General features: G+C 45.1%; 1 protein-coding gene across 1 annotated transcript; it reads right to left on the bottom strand.

The window, feature by feature from the left end:
* Window positions 1-17,407: 17,407 nt before the first annotated feature.
* On the bottom strand, window positions 17,408-18,364 carry LOC140897792 (olfactory receptor 14A16). The gene has a single exon (XM_073310849.1). It carries the CDS (start codon window positions 18,362-18,364, stop codon window positions 17,408-17,410), a length of 957 nt encoding a protein of 318 aa, XP_073166950.1.
* Window positions 18,365-18,991: the final 627 nt, after the last annotated feature.

Raw genomic sequence — 18,991 nt, 5'->3', positions numbered from 1 at the left:
TAACTCCATTCGGTCCCTTGGAAAATCCTTTCCGCAGTGCTGAAATTCTACCGTGCTCACCGGTGCCCAGCTCCCCTGCCTCTGGCCAAGCCCTGACGTGCTCCCACTGACTGAGCCAGCACTGCCATTTTGGCATGACAGGAGTTCTGCCCGTTGGTAGGTGGTAGCCGCTTCCTCTCACCATAGGTTGCCTCATTCCCTGAGGAGGGGACCCTGCGTGGAGCAGAGCTGTCTGTGGTACCTGAGGCTGCCTGGACATGGTGCCCTGAGAACTAGCCCTCTCGGGACGGGCACTTGTTACAGTCAGTTTTGGGGACACTCATTGTAACAGGTCCCCTCTCTTTGAACTGCTCTGTGCAGTTGGTGGTGGCAGAGCAGCTGCTGCCCTGAGGGCCACAGGCCAAGTCCCTCCTCGCTGGCCGTTTGACAGACCCAACCCCAGAAATGTCCTGCGTTCTACGTGTGCCTTAGCAAACCCCCAGCTGGGTCGGGACAGTCCCAGTGGCCCTGGTTTGTGAGTCTATCTCTTTGTCTGCCCAACCTCTCTGCCTCCAAGGGCCCTGTGACCTTTGCTGCAGCTGGTCACAGCTGGGCTTAGCCTAGATAAGAGCGATGAAGCTGTTCCTGGTGAAGTGTCAAGAGGTCATTGCTGGGGCCTGGCTGTTTGCATCCGGCGTGTGTTAGTGCAATGGTGGTAGCTGGTTTGCAGGGGGATATGGTGAGGATGGCAATAAGCACAATTTCAGGGGTGGCATATTTCCCAGGCTTATGTCCCCATTTATGCTGCACCAGGAGTTACTATTTTCATTGTCCAAACATTAATTTTGATCAATAAATAAAAATTGGTCAAACAATTGTATCCACTCCACCTCTTAGAAACTGTATGATGGGAACATGGTTATGGCAACTTCCCTCCTTGGTCCTTTCACTTAGATAGACAACACTGACCTGAGCTCTTCCTGGATTCTCCACTGTGTCTTTAGGGGCATAAGAAATGATCTGTCGGGACCAACACATCATCCATTGTGTTTTATTTGTATTAGACTGTCTAAATTTGATGACAAGACTTTATTATCTAACAGAGAAACAATGAACAGGGGTCAAGGGGAGTGCCCCAGAGGTCGGTCCTGGGGCCGGTTTTGTTCAACCTTGTTGCCGGCACCCAGTGCCAGAGGGGAGCAACAGCAGGGGTTTGCTGCCCGGTGTGTGTTACTTAATAATTATAAAGGGTTGGAGAAGCAGAAAAGTTTATTTGAAGCTTTAAAGAAGGTATAGGGAGAATAGAATCTCAAATCCTGCACACAGAGCAGGAAGTTACACAGGCTTTTATACATTTTTTTTAGCATACTTATTTAATAGCAAGCTGTCCTAAGTATCCATATAGCTAGCCAATTTAGTTACCAGCTAGTTTTTTTTGTCCTTTGTACCAGCTGTTAAACTATACATAAAGCTGCTTTCTTTAGCATTGTTTTTCCATATTTGTCTTGTTTAGCCTTGTTTCGGTTCAGGCAGTCTGACTCTGCAACATATTGCAAGGACACTTGGGCCTAGTATGCATAGCTGCTGCGAGTGCCTCCAGGCTGGGGCGCGGGGGCAAGGACACTTGGGCCTAGTGCAAGGGGGCTTCATCGACACTCGTGGTCTTCCATCCCCTCGAGTTACCTAGTGAAAATAGTAACTCCTGGTGCAGCATAAATAGTTACTCCCATTTTGTGATGTGGGAGACAGTGTCAAAAGCTTTGCTAAAGTCAAGAAACAATACATCCACTGCTTTCCCTTCATCCACAGAACCAGTAATCTCATCATAAAAGGCGATTAGATTAGTCAGGCATCATCTTCCCTTGGTGAATCCATGCTGGCTGTTCCCGATCACTTTCCTCTCATGCAAGTGCTTCAGGATTGATTCTTTGAGGACCTGCTCCATGATTTTTCCAGGAACTGAGGTGAGGCTGACTGGCCTGTAGTTCCCAGGATCCTCCTTCTTCCCTTTTTTAAAGATTGGCACTACATTAGCCTTTTTCCAGTCATCCGGGACTTCCCCCGTTCGCCACGAGTTTTCAAAGATAATGGCCAATGGCTCTGCAATCACAGCCGCCAATTCCTTTACCGCTCTTGGATGCAACTTATCCGGCCCCATGGATTTGTGCACGTCCAGCTTTTCTAAATAGTCCCTAACCACCTCTTTCTCCACAGAGGGCTGGCCATCTCTTTCCCATTTTGTGATGCCCAGCGCAGCAGTCTGGGAACTGACCTTGTTAGTGAAGACAGAGGCAAAAAAAGCATTGAGTACATTAGCTTTTTCCACATCCTCTGTCACTAGGTTGCCTCCCTCATTCAGTAAGGGGCCCACACTTTCCTTGGCTTTCTTCTTGTTGCCAACATATCTGAAGAAACCCTTCTTGTTACTCTTGACATCTCTTGCTAGCTGCAGCTCCAGGTGTGATTTGGCCCTCCTGATATCATTCCTACATGCCCGAGCAATATTTTTATACTCTTCCCTGGTCATATGTCCAACCTTCCACTTCTTGTAAGCTTCTTTTTTATGTTTAAGATCCGCTAGGATTTCACCATTAAGCCAAGCTGGTCGCCTGCCATATTTACTATTCTTTCGACTCATCGGGACGGTTTGTCCCTGTAACCTCAACAGGGATTCCTTGAAATACAGCCAGCTCTCCTGGACTCCTTTCCCCTTCATGTTAGTCCCCCAGGGGATCCTGGCCATCCATTCCCTGAGTCCAAGGGGAGAGGCTGGGAATCCTTGGTATACCTGTGAAGAGACAAGAGAACAGCAGACAAGGAACACATATGCTGTGACGAAAAAACATTACCCAAATCCTATTCCCCTGACAGAACCGGGGTGCCATTCATAGGCCATGCCCTTCCAAACATAATTTTAAAGGGACTAAGCCCTAATCTACCCTTTGGGAGAATGCGGATACCGAGTAGGACGAGGGGCAAAGCATCAGGCCATTGCAGTGAGGCTTCTTGGCACACTTTTGAGAGATGCCGTTTAAGGGTCTGATTGGTCTGCTCCACTACCCCACTGGCTTGCGGTCTCCAGGGCATATGGAGTTTCCAGGGGATCTGTAAGGAATGTGAGATGCTTTGAATGATTTTTGACGTGAAATGTGTCCCGTTGTCAGATTCCATCCACAGGGGGAGTCCAAAGCGAGGAATGATCTCCTTAACAAACTTAAGGGCCACTGTTCTGGCAGTGCAATTACGGCAGGGGAAGGCTTCTGGCCATCCGCTGAACCGATCCACTAAGACAAGGAGATATTTGAACCCTTGGGTCTGGGGAAACTCAGTAAAGACTCAGTAAAAACTCAGTAAAACTCAGATAGGCTCAGTAAACTCTATTTGCCCATCTTGTCCAGGGCCTGGAGTGGGTTCTAGGGCAGCTGATGGCAAAGGATGTCCCGGTCGGGGGTTATTCTTTTGGCAGACTAAGCAGTCCGCTTGTACCTGGGCAGCCAGGGGTCGGAGTCCGGAAGCAATAAAGTATTTTCCCGTTAGTTGGATAAGTGCTTCTCTGCCAGCATGAGTGGTTTGATGTAGTTTCTGCAGCACCAGCCGGATCAGGCCCTTTGGTAGGAGGACCTTCCCTTCCGGGGAATGGAGCCATCCCTCCTTTTCCCAGAGACCGAGTTTGTCAGTTAGTTGTCTCTTCTCCCCAGAGTACTGAGGGGTTGGAAGCTCCCCTACTGATGGGATAAGGGCATGCATATGGGCGTTCTCAGTCTGAGGGGATGGCAGGGTGGCAGCATGCTTAGCCTCTCTATTTGCCCAGGCGTTACCTCTGGCCACATCTTGATCTTCCCTTCGATGGGCTTTACAGTGTACCACCGCCACTTCCGAGGGAAGTTGTACGGCTTCTAGGAGCCGGAGGATTTGGGGCCCGTACTTGGCTGGGACCCTTGGGCTGTCAGCATTTTCCTTTGCTTTCATAGGCCAGCATGAGCATGCAGCACACCAAAAGCATACTTTGAATCAGTAAAAATGTTGACCCACTTTCCTTTTGACAGTTCAAGTGCATGGGTCAGGGCTATTTGTTCGGCAGGCTGGGCAGAGGGCCCAGCAGGCAAACCTTCAGCTTCCACAGTCTCATGGAGGGTCACAACAGCATAACCCGCCCTCCTTTGCCCATCTATTACAGTACTGCTACCATCAGTGCACCACTCATAATTTGCATTTGGGAGGGGTGCATCCTTTAAATCCGGACGGCTGGAGTACTGGGCATCTATGATCTTTAAACAGTCATGTTCCTGTTCCTCTGTCTCTGGCAAGAGGGTGGCTGGGTTAAAGGAGGGGCAAGGCTGTAAGGTGACTTCAGAGTTCTCTAACAGCTTAGCCTGGTACCGAGCAATCCGAGCCTGGGTGAGCCAGAGCCCACCCTTTGCATCCAATAAGGCTGGGACCACATGGGGAGTATAGATTTGCATAACCCCTCCCAATGTTAGCTTCTCGGCTTCCTCAAGCACTAGGGCAATAGCTGCGACCGCCCGTAAACATGCCGGCCAACCCTGTGCAACCTGATCCAGTTGCTTAGAAAAATAAGCCACGGGACATCGCCATGCTCCCAACAGTTGTGTGAGCACTCCTAGGGCCACCCCCTTTCATTCATGTACATACAACTGAAATGGCTTAGAGAGATCCTGCAGGCCCAGAGCCGGGGCTTCCATCAACTTTCTTTTTAAGATTTTAAATGCCCTGTCAGCCTCTGGGGTCCAATAGAAAGGGTCATGATCCGCTCCTTTTACGTAGTCGTACAGGGGTTTAGCCCATAGTCCAAACTCTGGGATCCATATCCTGCAAAAGCCTGCCATACCCAGAAATCATAGAATCATAGAATATCAGGGTTGGAAGGGACCTCAGGAGGTCATCTAGTCCAACCCCCTGCTCAAAGCAGGACCAATCCCCAATTAAATCATCCCAGCCAGGGCTTTGTCAAGCCTGACCTTAAAAACTTCTAAGGAAGGAGATTCTACCACCTCCCTAGGTAACGCATTCCAGTCTTTCACCACCCTCCTAGTGAAAAAGTTTTTCCTAATATCCAACCTAAACCTCCCCCACTGCAACTTGAGACCATTACTCCTTGTCCTGTCCTCTTCTACCACTGAGAATAGTCTAGAACCATCCTCTCTGGAACCACCTCTCAGGTAGTTGAAAGCAGCTATCAAATCCCCCCTCATTCTTCTCTTCTGCAGACTAAACAATCCCAGTTTCCTCAGCCTCTCCTCATAAGTCATGTGTTCCAGACCCATAATCATTTTTGTTGCCCTTCGCTGGACTCTTTCCAATTTATCCACATCCTTCTTGTAGTGAGGGGCCTAAAACTGGACACAGTACTCCAGATGAGGACTCACCAATGTCAAATAGAGGGGAACGATCACGTCCCTCGATCTGCTCGCTATACCCCTACTTATACATCCCAAAATGCCATTGGCCTTCTTGGCAACAAGGGCACACTGCTGACTCATATCCAACTTCTTGTCCACTGTCACTCCTAGGTCCTTTTCAGCAGAACTGCTGCCTAGCCATTCGGTCCCTAGTCTGTAGCTGTGCATTGGGTTCTTCCGTCCTAAGTGCAGGACCCTGCACTTATCCTTATTGAACCTCATCGGATTTCTTTTGGCCCAATCCTCCAATTTGTCTAGGTCCCTCTGTATCCTATCTCTGCCCTCCAGCGTATCTACCACTCCTCCCAGTTTAGTATCATCCACAAATTTGCTGAGAGTGCAATCCACACCATCCTCCAGATCATTTATGAAGATATTGAACAAAACCGGCCCCAGGATCGACCCCTGGGGCACTCCACTTGACACCGGCTGCCAACTAGACATGGAGCCATTGATCACTACCCATTGAGCCCGACAATCTAGCCAACTTTCTACCCACTTTATGCTGCATTCATCCAGCCCATACTTCTTTAACTTGCTGACAAGAATACTGTGGGAGACCGTGTCAAAAGCTTTGCTAAAGTCAAGAAACAATACATCCACTACTTTCCCTTCATCCACAGAACCAGTAATCTCATCATAGAAGGCAATTAGATTAGTCAGGCATCATCTTCCCTTGGTGAATCCATGCTGACTGTTCCTGATCACTTTCCTCTCATGTAAGTGCTTCAGAATTGATTCTTTGAGGACCTGCTCCATGATTTTTCTGGGGACTGAGGTGAGGCTGACTGGCCTGTAGTTCCCAGGATCCTCCTTCTTCCCTTTTTTAAAGATTGGCACTACATTAGCCTTTTTCCAGTCACCTGGGATTTCCCCTGTTCACCACGAGCTTTCAAAGATAATGGCCAATGGCTCTGCAATCACAGCCGCCAATTCCTTTACCGCTCTCAGATGCAACTCATCCGGCCCCATGGATTTGTGCACGTCCAGCTTTTCTAAATAGTCCCTAACCACCTCTTTCTCCACAGAGGGCTGGCCATCTCTTTCCCATTTTGTGATGCCCAGCGCAGCAGTCTGGGAACTGACCTTGTTAGTGAAGACAGAGGCAAAAAAAGCATTGAGTACATTAGCTTTTTCCACATCCTCTGTCACTAGGTTGCCTCCCTCATTCAGTAAGGGGTCCGCACTTTCCTTGGCTTTCTTCTTGTTGCCAACATACCTGAAGAAACCCTTCTTGTTACTCTTGACATCTCTTGCTAGCTGCAGCTCCAGGTGCGATTTGGCCCTCCTTATTTCACTCCTACATGCCCGAGCAATATTTTTATACTCTTCCCTGGTCATATGTCCAACCTTCCACTTCTTGTAAGCTTCTTTTTTATGTTTAAGGTCTGCTAGGATTTCACCGTTAAGCCAAGCTGGTCGCCTGCCATATTTACTATTCTTTCGACTCATCGGGATGGTTTCTCCCTGTAACCTCAACAGGGATTCCTTGAAATACAGCCATCTCTGCTGGACTCCTTTCCCCTTCATGTTAGTCCCCCAGGGGATCCTATCCATCCGTTCCCTGAGGGAGTCGAAGTCTGCTTTCCTGAAGTCCAGGGTCCGTATCCTGCTGCTTACCTTTCTTCCCTGTGTCAGGATCCTGAACTCAACCAACTCATGGTCACTGCCTCCCAGATTCCCATCCACTTTTGCTTCCCCCACTAATTCTTCCCTGTTTGTGAGCAGCAGGTCAAGAAAAGCTCCCCCCCCAGTTGGCTCCTCTAGCACTTGCACCAGGAAATTGTCCCCTATGCTTTCCAAAAACTTCCTGGATTGTCTGTGCACCGCTGTATTGCTCTCCCAGCAGATATCAGGATGATTGAAGTTGCCCATGAGAACCAGGGAGTGCGATCTAGTAGCTTCTGCGAGTACACTGACAACAACGCATGTGAGCAATGTACTTGACTAGCAAACACACACTAAAAGCAAAGTCTCAGTACTCTGCACTTGTAACGTAATCTCACAAAAAGAAACATATAAGCCAGATTTACACTAGCAACTTTCACCATCATAGCAATATCAGCTTGGAAGTGTGATTTTTTGCAACATTTCTATACCGATGTCAAGGTTCCTTCCCCACTCTGAACTCTAGGGTACAGATGTGGGGACCTGCATGAAAACCTCCTAAATTTACTTTTACGAGATTAGGTTAAAACTTCCCCAAGGTACAAACTATTTTACCCTTTGCCCTTGGACTTCCACTGCCACCAACAAACTTTATCTGGGTTCCTGAAAAAACGTAGTTTGGAAACGTTTTTCCCCCCAAAATCCTCCCAACCCTTGCACCCCACTTTCTGGGGAAGGTTTGGTAAAAATCCTCACCAATTTGCGTAGGTGACCACAGACCCAAACCCTTGGATCTTAGAACAATGAAAAAGCATTCAGTTTCCTTACAAGAAGACTTTTAATAGAAGTAAAAAAGAATCATCTCTGTAAAATCAGGATGGTAAATACCTTACAGGGTAATTAGGTTCAAAACATAGAGAATCCCTCTAGGCAAAACCTTAAGTGACAAAAAAGACACACAGACAGGAATATTCATTCTATTCAGCACAGTTATTTTCTCAGCCATTTAAAGAAATCATAATCTGACACATACCTAGCTAGATTACTTACTAAATTCTAAGACTCCATTCCTGTTCTGTCCCCGGCAAAAGCATCACACAGAAAGACACAGACCCTTTGTTTTTCTCCCTCCTCCCAGCTTTTGAAAGTATCTTGTCAAGTTGCAGTGGGGGAGGTTTAGGTTGGATATTAGGAAAAACTTTTTCATTAGGAGGGTGGTGAAACACTGGAATGCGTTACCTAGGGAGGTGGTTGAATCTCCTTCCTTAGAGGTTTTTAAGGTCAGGCTTGACAAAGCCCTGGCTGGGATGATTTAACTGGGAATTGGTCCTGCTTCGAGCAGGGGGTTGGACTAGATGACCTTCTGGGGTCCCTTCCAACCCTGATATTCTATGATTCTATGATTCTGTGATTCCTCATTGGTCATTTTGGTCAGGTGCCAGCGAAGTTACCTTTAGCTTCTTAACCCTTTACAGGTGAGAGGATTTTTCCTCTGGCCAGGAGGGATTTTAAAGGGGTTTACCCTTCCCTTTATATTTATGACAACCGATAAAAACCCCTAGTGCAAATATGCTAAACCATCTTAAAAATGCTTCTGTGATGTGTCTTGTTTCTCTCAGAGCACCAGTGTAAGCAATACCAGCAAAACTACTAGTCCATTTACATTAGGACAGTTTATTTGTATTGCTATACCAGCAAAACTTTTCCAGTGTAGATCTGGCTATACATTGTCTCACAATACATTCTCTCTCTTCTTCTCATATAAACACACACACACACACTGTCAAGGTTCCTTCTCCACTCTGAACTCTAGGGTACAGTTGTGGGGACCTGCATGAAAGGCCCATAAGCTTATTCTTACCAGCTTAGGTTAAAAAATTCCTCAAGGTACAAACTTTGCCTTGTCCTTGAACCCTATGATGCCACCACCAAGCCTGTTAAACAAAGAACAGGGAAAGAGCCCACTTGGAGACGTCTTCCCCCCAAAACTTCTCCACCAGGCCATTTCTTTGATGATGGTAAGGGGTGGCAACCAAGTCATTCACCCCATGAGCTTCCCAAAGGCTTTCCATAGTTCCTGCCAGGAAATTAGTTCCTCCATCTGTGAGGATGTTGGAGAGCCAACCTACCCTGGCAAAAATGTCCGTTAGTGCCTGACACACATTTTTAGCCCTCGTGTTACTTAGAGCTACTGCTTCCGGCCATCGGGTGGCAAAATCCATGAAAGTCAGTATGTACTGCTTTCCTCTGGGTGTCTTTTTCAGAAAAGGACACAGAATATCCACAGCTACTCTCTGAAATGGAACCTCAATGATGGGAAGTGGCTGTAGAGGGGCTTTGACCTGGTCTTGGGGTTTTCCCACTCTTTGACACACCTCACAAGACCGGACATAGGTAGAAACATCCTTGCCCATTCCTTCCCAATGGAATGACTTTCCCAAACGGTCTTTGGTCCTGTTCACCCCAGTATGGCTACTAGGATGATCGTGGGCCAAGCTCAAGAGCTTTACCCGGTACTTAGTTGGAACTACCAACTGGCTCTGATGATGCCAGTCTTCCTGGTGTCCACCAGAAAGAGTTTCCTTGTGTAAAAGTCCTCTTTCTACAACAAACCTGGATCGATTAGAAGAGCTGAGAGGCAGTGGGTTGCTCCATGCCACCATCCAAGCTTTCTGGAGGCTTTCATCTGCTACCTGTTAAGTCTGGAACTGTTCCCTTGATGCTGGAGACATCAGTTCCTCATTGGATTGTGGACCTATGCTTGGTCCCTCTGGAAGCAAGGCAGGTGATGGGGCTGTTTCCGTTGACTGTGAACCGCTGTCCGCTGGTACACTATGTTGGGGTTCAGGATCCCGCTGAGCCTCTTGTGTAGGGTTATCTGGTGCTGGTGGTGTAGGTTATGTGGGGCCCTCTGGTGTTGGGGTTGCAAGCACTGGATTCAGTGCTGGCACTGGTTGTGGTGCTGGTTGCTCTGCGGGTTCCGGTTCTGAGACTAGCTCTGTCTGGGTCTCTGGGACTGGATCCACTACTGCTGTTGCAGACGTTGGCATGGGGTCCAGTTCCATCACCCTGACCGGGTCCTGGTAGACGTTTCCGGAACAGAGCTAGGTGTGACAGCTTGCTTAGCCTGGCTGCGGGTGACCATTCCCACCCTCTTGGCTAGCTTCACATGATTGGGCAAGTCTTCCTGCAACAGCATGGGGATGGGATAATCATCATAGACTGCAAAATTCCACGTTCCTGACCAGCCCTTGTACTGGACCAGCAACTTGGCTGTAGGCAAGTCAAAAGAGTTTGACTTGAAGGGTTGAATCGTCACTTGGATCTCTGGGTCGATTAAATTGGGGTCCACTAAGGAAGCATGGATAGCCGACACTTGTGCTCTGGTGTCCCTTCACACGGTGACCTTCTTCCTGCCCACACTCACAGTTTCCCTCCGCTCTGAGGGTATCTGGGAGGTATCTGGGCCTGAGGACTTCTGGTGTTTTTCTGGTGCAATGAACTGTAATTGGTTGGGGTTCTTGGGGCAGCTGGCCTTTACATGCCCCAGCTTGTTACTTTTAAAACATCGTCCAGCTGATGGGTCACTGGGGCAAAATGGGTTGTTGGAGAATGGTGTGGCGGGACGATAAGGTGTCTGGAGTATTCCTTGGTGTGTAGTTGTGGCCTTGGGCTGCCCATGGTAGTAGGGTGTGGTGTGAGGATGTCCCTTCTGGTATCCCCTCCAACTGCAACCAGGGTTGTTTCTCTCTCCTCCCTCCACCTGTTTTGTTCCGATTTGCCCCACCTCTCTGGTGGTCTGGGACTGCTTGTATTGATCAGCATAAGAAGCAAGACTTTCTGCAGAGTCCATTTTCTTATCCCATAAACACTGTTTTATTTCCTTCTTGGACATATTCAGGAATGCTCCTGAGCCATCAAATCACACATTCCTTCAAAGCTAGTTACACCCCTTCCTTTGACCCATTTAGGTAACAGATCCTTCATCTGGTTTAGATAGGCCACATTACTTAGTCTAGGTCCTCTCTTAAGGGCTCTAAATTTTACTCTGTAAGTTTCAGGTGTAACTTGAAATTGCTTTAAAACCAAATCCTTGAATTTATTATAGTCAGAAGCCTCATCAATAGACATCTTATTGAATATGTCCAGAGTTCTTCCAGTCAATTTTGCGACCAATGTGGTCATCTTGTGAGCTTCAGGAATTTGATGGAATGTGCACAGTCTCTCAAAGGTAAGAAAATATTCAGCAATATCACTGGATTCATCATACTGTGGACATAGTTGCTCCCATTTGTGGATTGTTGGGTAAGGATTGTTAGAGTTATCCGGTATATTCTGCTGAGCCTTTGCTTTCTTCATCTCCAGTGCATGCTTCCACTCTTTTTCCTTTGCCTCCATATCTTTGTCCTTTGCCTCCCTAGCTCTCCTGTGGGCAGCCTCTTGGGCTTTTTCTGCCTCTTTCGCTGCCTCTAGTCTGGTTAACTCCAGTTTGTGTTGTGCCTTGGTTTCTGTCATGTTAGCTTCTCTGTTTTTAACTAACTTTACACCCGAGAGTTAGAAAGAAAACCACAAAACAAAAACAAAACAAAACAAAAAACCTGTCTTGTAAAACTTTGCTGTGCTGTAATCTGATACCTATGTTCTCTGATAGCTATTTTCAGCCTACAGAAAAATCCTTTAAAAAAAACCTAACACCTCTGTCTCCAGGCAAATAGACAGAAAACCCTCTAGCTGCTTTTAGCTAAAAAAACCCACACCTCTTCAGGTCTGTGAAAAACTTGTGAATGTCCCTGCAGGAGGTTAACTACCCTGCCTTTAGGTAGAGAAAACTCCAGCTCAAAAAAGAAAGATCCCTTTTGTTATGCCTGCTGTTCTGTCCCCCAGGCAGAGACACTGAATTTACAGCTGCAATCCTCTTTTACAAAACCTTTTAAAATCCTGCTGTGCTTCTGGTTCAGAATGTTCTCAAAAAAATCTCAAAATGATCCCCAAAAAATCTCAAAATGATCTAAAAAAAATCTCAAAATGTTCCCACCGCTCTGCCACCATGTCAAGGTTCCTTTCCCACTCTGAACTCTAGGGTACAGACGTGGGGACCTGCATGAAAGACTCCCTAAGCTTATTCTTACCAGCTTAGGTTAAAAACTTCCTCAAGGTACAAACTTTGGCTTGTCCTTGAACCCTGTGCTGCCACCACCAAGCGTGTTACACAAAGAACAGGGAAAGAGCCCACTTGGAGATGTCTTCCCCCCAAAATATGCCCCCAAGTCCTACACCCCCTTTCCTGGGGAAGGCTTGATAAAAAATCCTCACCAATTTGTACAGGTGAACACAGACCCAAACCCTTGGATCTTAAGAACAATGAAAAAGCAATCAGGTTCTTAAAAGAAGAATTTTAATGAAAGAAAAGGTAAAAGAATCACCTCTGTAAAATCAGGATGGTAAATACCTTACAGGGTAATCAGATTCAAAACATAGAGAATCCCTCTAGGCAAAACCTTAAGTTACAAAAAGACACAAAAACAGAAAAAAACAAAAAATATACATTCCATTCAGCACAGCCTATTTTACCAGCCATTTAACAAAAGGAAATCTAACGCATTTCTAGCTAGATTACTTACTAACAAGTTCTGAGACTGCATTCCTGATCTGTTCCCGGCAAAAGCATCAGACAGACAGACAGACCCTTTGTTACCCCCCCCCACCTCCAGCTTTGAAAGTATCTTGTCTCCTGATTGGTCATTTTGGTCAGGTGCCAGCGAGGTTATCTTAGCTTCTTAACCCTTTACAAGTGAAAGGGTTTTGCCTCTGGCCAGGAGGGATTTTATAGCACTGTATACAGAAAGGTGGATACCCTTCCCTTTATATTTATGACACACACGCACACAAATTCTCCTCCATTTACTGCCAATAGGTAAAATTATCACCCCACCACCAAGTTATTTAGATACCTAAGTCTTATTTTCAAAAGTGACTTTGGCACTTATAAATATAATATGGCCAGATTTTTAAAGGCATTTAGGTGCCTATAGAGGATTACCTAAAGAACCTAGAGTCTAACAAATTTATTTGGGCATAAGCTTTCATGGGCTAAAACCCACTTCATCAAATACATGGAGTGGAAAATACAGTAGGAATATATATATAGAGAGAGAGAGAGAACATGAAGAGATGCGGTTTGCCATACCCACTCTAACAAGACAAATAAATTAAGGTGGGCTATTATTGGCAGGAGAAAAAAAAAACTTTTGTAGTGATAATCAGGATGGCCCATTTCAAACAGCTGACAAGAAGGTGTGAGTAACAGTAGGGGGGAAATTAGCATGGGGAAACAGTTTTTAGTTTTTGTAATGACCCATCCATTCCCAGTCTCTATTCAATTTGATGGTGTTCAGTTTGCATGGTGTCCAATTTGATGGAGTCCAGTTTGCAAATTAATTCCAGTTCTGCAGTTTCTCGTTGGAGTCTGGTTTTGAAGTTTTTTTGTTGAAGAATTGCCACTTTTAGGTCTGTAATTGAGTGTCCAAGGAGGTTGAAGTGTTCTCCAACTGGTTTTTGAATGTTATAATACTTGACGTCTGATTTGTGTCCATTTATTCTTTTGTATAGAGACTGTCCGGGTTGGCCAATGTACATGGCAGAGGGGCATTGCAGGCACATGATGGCATATATCACATTGGTAGATGTGCAGGTGAATGAGCCCCTGATGGTGTGGCTGATGTGATTAGGTCCTATGATGGTGTCCCTTGAATAGATATGTGGCAATGGGTTTTGTTGCAAGGATAGGTTTCTGGGTCAGTGTTTTTGTTGTGTGGTATGTGGTTGCTGGTGAGTATTTGCTTCAGGTTGGGGGGCTGTCTGTAAGCGAGGACTGGCCTGTCTCCCAAGGTCTGTGAGAGTGAGAGATTGTCCTTCAGGATAGGTTGGTTGATCCTTGATGATGTGTTGGAGAGGTTTTAGTTGGGGGCTGAAGGTGACGGCTAGTGGCGTTCTGTTACTTTCTTTGTTGGGCCTGTCCTGTAGTAGGTGACTTCTGGGTACTCTTCTGACCCAGGCCTTCTGCAGCCATGCCACAGGAAGTGGATCTCCTGGACACTACGGTGCTAATAAGCGATGGTCACATAAACACCACCCTATACCGGAAACCTACTGACAGCTATACTTACCTGCATGCCTCCAGCTTTCATCCAAACCACATCAGACGATCCATTGTCTACAGCCAAGCTCTGCGATACAACCGCATTTGCTCCAACCCCTCAGACAGAGACAAACACCTACAGGATCTCTATCAAGCGTTCTTACAACTACAATAACAACCTGCTGAAGTGAAGAAACAGATTCACAGAGCCAGAAGATGGCAACCCCCATCTCTTCATGTTCTCCCTATCTATCTATCTATCTATCTATCTATCTATCTATCTATCTATCTATCTATCTATCTATCTATCTATCTATCTATCTATCTATCTATCTATCTTCCTGATGTATTTTCGACTCCATGCATCTGATGACATGGGTTGTAGCCCACAAAAGCTTATGCCCAAATACATTTGTTAATCTCTAAGGTGTCACAAGTACTCCTCATTCTTTTTGCTGATACAGACTAACATGGCTACCACTCTGGTAGGTGCTTAATAGCTGCTTAATACCTATAGGTGCTTAATACCTATAGAAATCAATGGGTGTTAAGTGCTAAGATGTTTTTGAAAATCTCACAATGCACCTAAATACTTTTAAAAATCTGGTCTGAATGACTAAGGCATTTTTGAAAATGGAACCTTGTCACAGAAGTGCTTTTGCCAATGTTACTCCTCGCCATGAGGCAGCCACCAGCCAGAGGCAGATACCTTTGCTCATGATGGTGACATTTTGCAGGAGGTATCAGATGGCCATAAAGAAGTATAAGGACATGACATCAAAGAGGAAGAACTCCATGCAGTCCATCAGGAAGTAGGCCTGGGCATGGTAGCTAGGGAAGGAACTCGTATCCTGATTGCTCACTATTGGGATGACCTTGTTGGTGAGCAGGACATCCAGGAGGGAGAGGTTGGTGATGAAGGGGCATACTGGACTGGTGAGTTTGGAGAGGAAGACCCAGAGATTCTGGCTTTGAGATAAACTGTTATTTCATGTTAATCATCCAGAACCCAGAAAGGGAGAATAATTCCAGTGTACCAATTGCAGGGCTTTATTTGATTGGGAAAGGAGAGTAACTTGTATAGTGTCAGGGTCTGACACCAGTTTGGTGTTAGCTTTAAGTCCTATCCATAACCAACAGGGATTTAAGTATAAGTTTTTCTTTAAACCTTCAGTGGGGCCACTTGTGTTTAAAGTTGAGAATGTGCTGAAGTGGCTGTGGAATCAGGGCCTTTGTACAGAATATTCAAAGTGAGTTTTAATTTTATAATCATGAGTGTTTGGACCAGATCCTCAGCTGGTGTAAATTCTCAGAGATCTATTGACTTCAACCGAGTTATGACAATTTAAACCAGCTGAGAATTAGCCCATTGATTTTTCAGGAACCCATGTCTGATACTTCCATTTATTCAGAGAAACAAAACACAGCATGTTTGAAATGTTTCAGAGTAACAGCCGTGTTAGTCTGTATTCGCAAAAAGAAAAGGAGTACTTGTGGCTGTAGCTCACGAAAGCTTATGCTCAAATAAATTGGTTAGTCTCTAAGGTGCCACAAGTCCTCCTTTTCATGTTTGAAATGTATCCAGTCAAAACATCTTGAAGTCCAAACACTGAGTTCTTTTGATGAGCTGTTTATAAATGATTGATGGAGTAAGATATAGTCATAACAAATCTTTGCTAAATAATGTTTAATAAGGAGTACTTATAAGAAAATCATGATGTGGACAAAGACAATCATTAACAGGAAAAGAAGCACAATAATTTTCATAGATTATGTTATCTAGCTAGCTAGCTAACATAATTCACAATCAAAGAGAAATCTGTCATTATGACTAAATGAGGTTGTGTGTTAGGAGAAGAAATGGTCCTATCTGTCTGTCTCTCTGTCTAATCACATGGTCTGTTTTTGTCTGTCATATATCTAGTGTACAGAACCATTCACAAAGATGGTATTCTAATAGTAACAACTTCTGAGATCCTTTCTCAGCTTGGAAATGAGTAGATCTACATGGGATAGCATATGGAACACTAGATAAGTGCATGTGACGGCACTTTTCCACTTACATCAAGGCTAGAACAAAATGATCCCAACCAAGTAACTTACACCAGTGTTCATGTCACTACTGAGTGGAGCCCAGAGACTTTGGGCCAGAACCTCATCAGTATTAAATTGGTGATGTCAATGGGTCTAGTTTACATTGGTGCTGATTTAGATGAGTTGGGATATCAGATCCTTACATTTCTGTCACACTCACTTTCTCCAGGGGTCTGTCAGCCAATTCTGGATCCTTATGTAGACAGGCTCTTGGCCAAATCCTAATTTCTTTGAAGTGAAGGGCTAAACCTCAGTGACTTCAATGAGATCCAAATTTGGCCTCATTATCCAGAGTTAGATTTTCTTTAGAAAATACTGGAAAAAGTTTCTCTTCAAAACAGTCTTTGCACCATAGCAAGAATGACACAGTTCTTACATAGAAAAGATGAGTGAGGTAATATCTTTTATTGGATCATCTTCTGTTGGTGAGAGGGACAAGCTTTCGAGCGACATGGAGCTCTTCTTCAGGTTAAAATAATAAAAGACAGCTACCTGAGGCTTTTTATCTCCTAACATGTCATTAATAATACAATAATATCCCAACAGTATATACATAATAATTTCAGGAGGAACTTAGCCACGCAGAAATTTCTTTTGCACCCTTTTATCATTGTGGGGAGCAAACCTTCAGCTCACTCAGAAAACCCCATCCAAGAGATGACATATGAGCACTCTCAAGAGAAGGCAAACATTGAAAATCTTATCTAACCAAACTCTCACCATCTCAACAGGCCTTCCCACCTGCAAACCCACCTGGAACAAAGAAACAAATAAAAACAGCAAACAACTCAACAAAAATCAACTAAAAATCTGACAAACAAAAAAACCCCAAAGAACAAATGCGTTGATACCTCAGTCAGAATTATTATCCTGAAAAATAAGAAGAGCCAGAGAACCCACTAGGAACTTTGCTATGGCTACTGATTTTATTTGCAAGATTATCACATAGTATGGTGATGGCTAGCAGTACATAGGTAGATAGATAGATTCCAATCTTAATTACATTGATGTAAACCTAGTAACCACTGTTTTTCTTGAATTGTTTGTCTGGATTTTTATTAGTGTAAATACCCAATTCTGCATAAACAGATTGCACAGTATGTTCTCATGAAGGCAATCATGTCATCAGATGATTCTATTTATAAAGAAACACAGAATGAAACTGTGATCAGTGGAGAAATATAGACATTTTATTCTTGCTGAATAACCTCCAACCTAGCAGTTTACTCAGTGCATGTTTCATTTCCTTGTTTCTCATGCTGTAGATAATCGGATTCATCATTGAGGGCATTATGGTATAGAGAACAGCCACCAAGAGATTCAGATCTGAGGTTGAATTGGAGGTGGGTTTCAGGAAGGCAAAGATGCCAGTGAAAAGGAATAAGGAGACCACAATAAGGTGAGGGAGGCAGGTGGAGAAGGCTTTATGCCGGCCCTTCTCAGAAGGGATTCTCAGCACTGTTTTGTAGATCTGAACATACGACACAATTATAAAAGCAAAGCAGATTAAACATAAAGGCACACAAAGAGAAATAAGAACAACTTCACCGAGGTATGAGTCAGAGCAGGCAAGGTGGAGGAGCTGGGGAATTTCACAGAAAAACTGATCCACCCTGTTGCCTCCACAGAAAGATATTGCAAATGTGTTCCCGGTGTGCATTGCAGAGTAGAGAATACCACTGACCCAGGCACTGGCTGCCATTTGGACACAAGCTCTCCTGGTCATCACCATCTCATAGTGCAACGGTTGGCAGATGGCGATATATCGGTCGTATGCCATGATGGTCAGTAAGACAAAATTTGCTGAAGCAAAGAATAAGAAAAAAAAGACTTGGGTGACACATCCAGAATAAGAAATTGATCTGGTGTTCATGAGGGAATTGGCCATGGATTTGGGGATGGTGACAGAGATGTAGCTAAAGTCTAGGATGGACAGATTCATCAGGAAGAAGTACATGGGGTTGTGAAGGTGGCAGTCGAAGGCTATGGCTGTGATGATGAGAAGGTTCCCCAGCAGGGATATCAGGTAAAGCAGTAGAAACACAATAAAGTGTAAAATCTGCAGTTCCCAAACATCAGAGAATCCCAGGAGAAGGAATTCAGTCACGGCGGTTTGGTTGGACATTTTCTTCCTCAGAACACTGTGTGATGGCTGCAGGGGGAATGAGAAGGACCATGGTCAGGATTAGAGCAACAAAGGGAATTGCCCTGATTCCTCTTTCTCTAATATCTCATTCTATGAATGTCAAAGGTGCACAGAACTCATCACTTACAATGAGTCGGTGTTGTTAGTGCTCCTCGCCTCTGACAATCCATCAGTCATATTATCACACTAGTGTAACCTCCTTTAAACTCAACAGAGCTTCATCTCTTTACCTGATCTGAGGATTTGGCCGAAGGTGTGGCTTGTTAAAATGCAGTATGAAGGATGGAACAAGGCACACTCCAAATCCAACAATTCTTGCAAAGAAGGTCCCTCCATTGCGACCATCACCAAGCTCACAACTTGGGCATAAAACTAATAGACTAAAATGCCAACACAGCCTGATTCCCACTTTGAAGGGCAATATGACATAGACTCCTCCAGCATCATAAGTAGCAGGTCATCTGTAATGTTTCTACTGCAAGCTCTGTGCCTAGATGGCCTGCTGCCTGCTTCCAGATTAATTTATGGCAACAACTCCCAGCTGCACTTTGGCCTGCATGTAACAATGGGCTAGCAGCATCCCTCCGTCACCACTATGTTTTATCG

The sequence above is a fragment of the Lepidochelys kempii genome, chromosome 14, assembly GCF_965140285.1.
Source record: "Lepidochelys kempii isolate rLepKem1 chromosome 14, rLepKem1.hap1, whole genome shotgun sequence".
Lineage (NCBI taxonomy): Eukaryota > Metazoa > Chordata > Testudines > Cheloniidae > Lepidochelys > Lepidochelys kempii.
Note: the sequence above shows the minus strand (reverse complement) of the source record. Positions and strands in the feature narration are given on the sequence as shown.

What these genes read in the sequence shown, in the direction of transcription:
- LOC140897792 (XM_073310849.1), bottom strand. Translation starts at nt 18,364, where the DNA reads ATGTCCAACCAAACCGCCGTGACTGAATTCCTTCTCCTGGGATTCTCT.